At 32.2% G+C, this 4,318-nt stretch overlaps 1 protein-coding gene across 1 annotated transcript; it reads right to left on the bottom strand.

The window, feature by feature from the left end:
- Window positions 1-2,422: 2,422 nt before the first annotated feature.
- On the bottom strand, window positions 2,423-3,878 carry BNAC03G65020D. Its single transcript, XM_013784588.3, has one exon. It carries the CDS (start codon window positions 3,332-3,334, stop codon window positions 2,558-2,560), a length of 777 nt encoding a protein of 258 aa, XP_013640042.1. The 5' UTR covers window positions 3,335-3,878; the 3' UTR covers window positions 2,423-2,557.
- Window positions 3,879-4,318: the final 440 nt, after the last annotated feature.

The raw sequence follows: 4,318 nt of genomic DNA, 5'->3' as shown, positions 1-4,318 counted from the left end.
ACCTTTATGTAGTATGTTATATTCTATAGTTTTTTTTTTCGGCTTTCTAGCAAATAGAGTAGAATGCAACTTCATGGTAATTTAAACACTTGTATATCATTTATATCATTATATGAATCGAATAGTCTTGAATCTTTTAAGATAAAACTCTAAATCCAGTGAAACACAATTTAAAAAAATTAACAATACATCTTCAATGAATAATATATACATCTTTCTATAACAATTCTTGTAAATACTATATATATTATTTTATATATCGTCAAAGCACAATATGATACAATACTTATTATTCTTCTACTTCTTCTCATGTTTCATGCTTTCTCACTGACACTGTCTCCTCTTTCAGTAACAATGAAAATTAATTTCTTCTTTTAACATAATTTGTATTATGTTTTTTTTTGTCAGCTAATTTGTATATTATGTTTATTATTATGCTATCGTTCATATGGACATAGTTTTTTTTGTGAGCATCCACGAAGTAAATAAAAATCAACAATACTTTTTTTTAACAGCCACATAATATAGCATGTCTGGATTTTCTATATCATTTTACCATATAGTATGTAAACAATACGAACTTATCATATATTGGTATGCCGCGTTCAACACATGTTAATGAATGCACCTAGTTTTAGCAAAACAAAAATACACATGTTAATGTGCTGCTAAGGAGAAAACATCACGTTTTGTGATAAAATGTCATATTCAACCATCATTTTACTACATGTTTATTTACAGAATATTTGTTTTCATTATAGTTATCTGGCAAATTCACTCATTACTCTCTTGCACCTAACTTTTTTATATAATTAACTGTATACATGCACTATATAATTAAAAAATATAATTATAAGAGACAAATAAATGATTTTTAAAGTGAAGAAGACAAGAGATATGATTAGCATCCCCATTGATATTGTAAATATAGAGTATAGACCATCATATATAGTCTTCCACCCAAATCTGTTTGCCATGATTATGTTTTTGTGTTATCACATTTGCTGAAGTCAAACTAATACACATATATAAAACACATATTATCTATCCCCACAAAAACAAAAAGAGTCAGCAATTAGCCGACGCATTATAAAGACCTAAATCTTGCACTATAGTAACAAAATTAAAACTTAACCCGACCGTGAGGGCTTCTTTCCTTTTTGTTATATAACAATTTATTTATACATATTTACCTTAAATTCGTTTGGATTTATAGTTCTTTTTTAGGATTTTAATTTTTCAAATACACACAGAATGACTACCTTCCCGTTAAATAAATAAAAGATGTACTTTCCCACAATAATTAAGTTCTTAAAAATGCATATTCATATTTTGATTTTAAGATTTGACGCCTGCTTAAAATCAAGAACCACCACTATATTGTCGTTTCTGCAAATGTTGTTACAAACCATTAGGAGTGAGCAAAATATTCGGATTTGATATGTTGTCCATTTTGATTTAAGCGAAAATTCAAATATCCATGACTTTCAGAAGAAAAAGAAATACTAATAAGCGATATCCAAAAAAGACGAACCAATTTACCGTGGTAATGGGATGATTGGTAGTTGCTGTAGGTGTTGTTCACAATCCTATTTATTCTATTTATTTCTAGAACACTAAATTTAGAGTAATCAAGTTTTAAATTTTTTTTTGAAACCACAGCTCTTGAAAAACTTACAGCTGTATAAGTGCTCTGCAGAGCCAAATATCCAAAGCAATTTTTAGTGCTTTCCATAAAATTCTACAGCACTAAAATCTAAAGCCACAGCAAAAAGTCTACATATTTTTTTCTACAGCAAAAAGTCTACATATTTTTTTCTACAGCAAAAATTTTAAAGCTACTGCCATTACCAACCAGATCCAATATTTCTAAAAATGAATGTGCATGCCCTCCGATGTGATAAACAGATATTTATACATATATTTAAATGTATATTTTGAATGAATCTAATCAAATATTCAGATAAAACATATAATTTTCTAGATATCTAAATACCGAATATCCGAATGGCTACATATTAAGTCGGACCAGAAAATTGATAATTAAGTCAAATGGTTCGTATCACAAATACCTCTAAAATTCATATATTCTATTTGTTTCCACTCCTACAAACCATATTTTATATATTAAAACAGAAGTCACAATCTTGATTTATGTGTGATTTTTTAAAAAAATTAATCTATTTATAAAAAATCATGTTCCATTTAACTAAAAAGAGAAGTGAAAGTGAGAAAAGATAATATAGTAAATATTATAGAAATATCATATCCATTTGATTGTAATGGATATAGACTTAATTTTGCTGTTTGCTATAGTCATTCCCCAAATTTCCCTTTCATAAACAATGTCTTCTTTTTTTTTGGTCAATTTCATAAACAATGTCTCGAACTAATAAAAGCTATGGACTGTAAACAACATGCATGAATCGAATAGGATCGAGTATTTGAAATCAGGTCAAGTTTATAAAAAAAAAATATAAACCAATAAATTACAATACATCGTTATCGATACGTAGAAAAGGAAAAAAATTAAATCGAAAAATTATTATTATTATTTTTACAACCTGAAAATGATTAGGAAACAAGGCAACACCGCTCGTGTATCAAAGACATACAACTCACCGTCACGACCAGCTACTGAGTCCGACCCGAACCCGATTCTATTCGCAACCTGACCCGCTATCACTCGACAAATCAGCATCGCCCTCCTTCCTCCGCCACCTCCGCCGCTCGCATGCGCTTCACCGCTACTTGAAAACGTACACACAGCCTGACTTTTCCCGCCGGAGAAAGCCCACGCGCCACCGTTAACCCCGTCCGGGAGTGGATAAAACCTCATCATCTCGTTGCCGTCGGCCAAGCACCGTACGTCTTCTTCACAAGTGTCTTCTCGATCCCCGTTTATACCCGCACGTGACTTCACAACCTCTCTGTACTCCTCGAACCGGGTCACAGTTCTTGACCCGTTCTCCACTTTGTAAATCATCTCAACCCGACCCGGAAATTCATCAGACCTCCAGCTAGACTGGAATATAATCTCCACTACGTTTCTTGACGGGTGTTCGTCGGGCAGCTCGGTCAGCGCGTCGGATGTTCGGGCAGATTTGCTCCGTCGGGTCCGGGTAGATGGGTTCAGCTCCGGTTCAGCTCGACATGATTTCAAACGCCTTAACTTCGGATCGGGTTTCAGGTTTTTCGTACCTATTCTTGTATCGATCACGTCTTTGCTACAATGTGAGCTCTTTCTACAGCTGTAACTGTTAAAGTCGTAGACATCATCGAAAGCCTTTGACTTGCAATGTAATGACGTGAACTTGATCCACCCGTTTGGCATGTTCAGGTATCGGATCCGGATCCTTACTCTCTCCAGGTAAGTTTCGTTTCTCTCTCTCTTTCCATAAGTTCTTTGTATCTGCGAAGAACAAGAGATGCCGCGAGCGTTGTTTTATTCAGATCGCTTGCATGTACAGTTTTACTCCTTACCTTTGCTCATGGGCCTGGCCCAGTTAACGTGAGTTTAATTTCTTGCGCATATTATCATAATGAATTAATGATAATCATATGTTTTCTGATTTTGAGATTTGATTTAGTGAATGGTTTTGTTGTTGTTGTGTGTGTGTGACTGTGTGTTTATATGTGGGACTGAATTAGATGATAAGCATTTACTTTTATTGTTCATTAAAAGTTACTACTCCTTGAAAAAGGAATTTAATTTATGAATGAAGGAGGCAGAGTCATAAAAGAAGTTAGGTGAAAGAAGCAGAGAGTTGTTTTCATTCAATGAGGAAAGCAAATTGACGATGTGTTTCCTGTTATCATGTCAAGAACTGAATTATTTAAGTTTACTGTCGGGTGTTATATTTATTGAGATATGGCAATAAGTTAGGAAGACAATAGTAAATAGAAGTTCAAGTAGTTCTACCGTAGTGAAACAATGGCAAGTGAGTCAGTAGGACTGACTCTAGGGTTTTAATAATATATAGAGATTAAAAAAATCTTAATTTTTACTAACAATTTTCTCCTTCAAAATTCTTCAAATAATAATAGAATTATAAAAATAGAAAGTGGATTATCATATATTCGATATGTTTTATATTAAATGTCGATTAAAAAGTTACTGATTTTTTGAATGGCCAAAACTATAATATTGTTTTGTTTGAGCTTATAGTGAAACAATGTTAGAAACTAAAACGACGCTAATTTTGAAACAGAAGAAATAAATAATACTATTTATTCTATTAGTTTGTTTTAACCAATAGTTTTCTTTTTTTTTAATCAAAAACCAATTGTTTTCTATTAATGACATTTGAATGATAAC

The sequence above is a fragment of the Brassica napus genome, chromosome C3 (genome assembly GCF_020379485.1).
Source record: "Brassica napus cultivar Da-Ae chromosome C3, Da-Ae, whole genome shotgun sequence".
Taxonomy (NCBI): domain Eukaryota; kingdom Viridiplantae; phylum Streptophyta; class Magnoliopsida; order Brassicales; family Brassicaceae; genus Brassica; species Brassica napus.
Note: the sequence above shows the minus strand (reverse complement) of the source record. Positions and strands in the feature narration are given on the sequence as shown.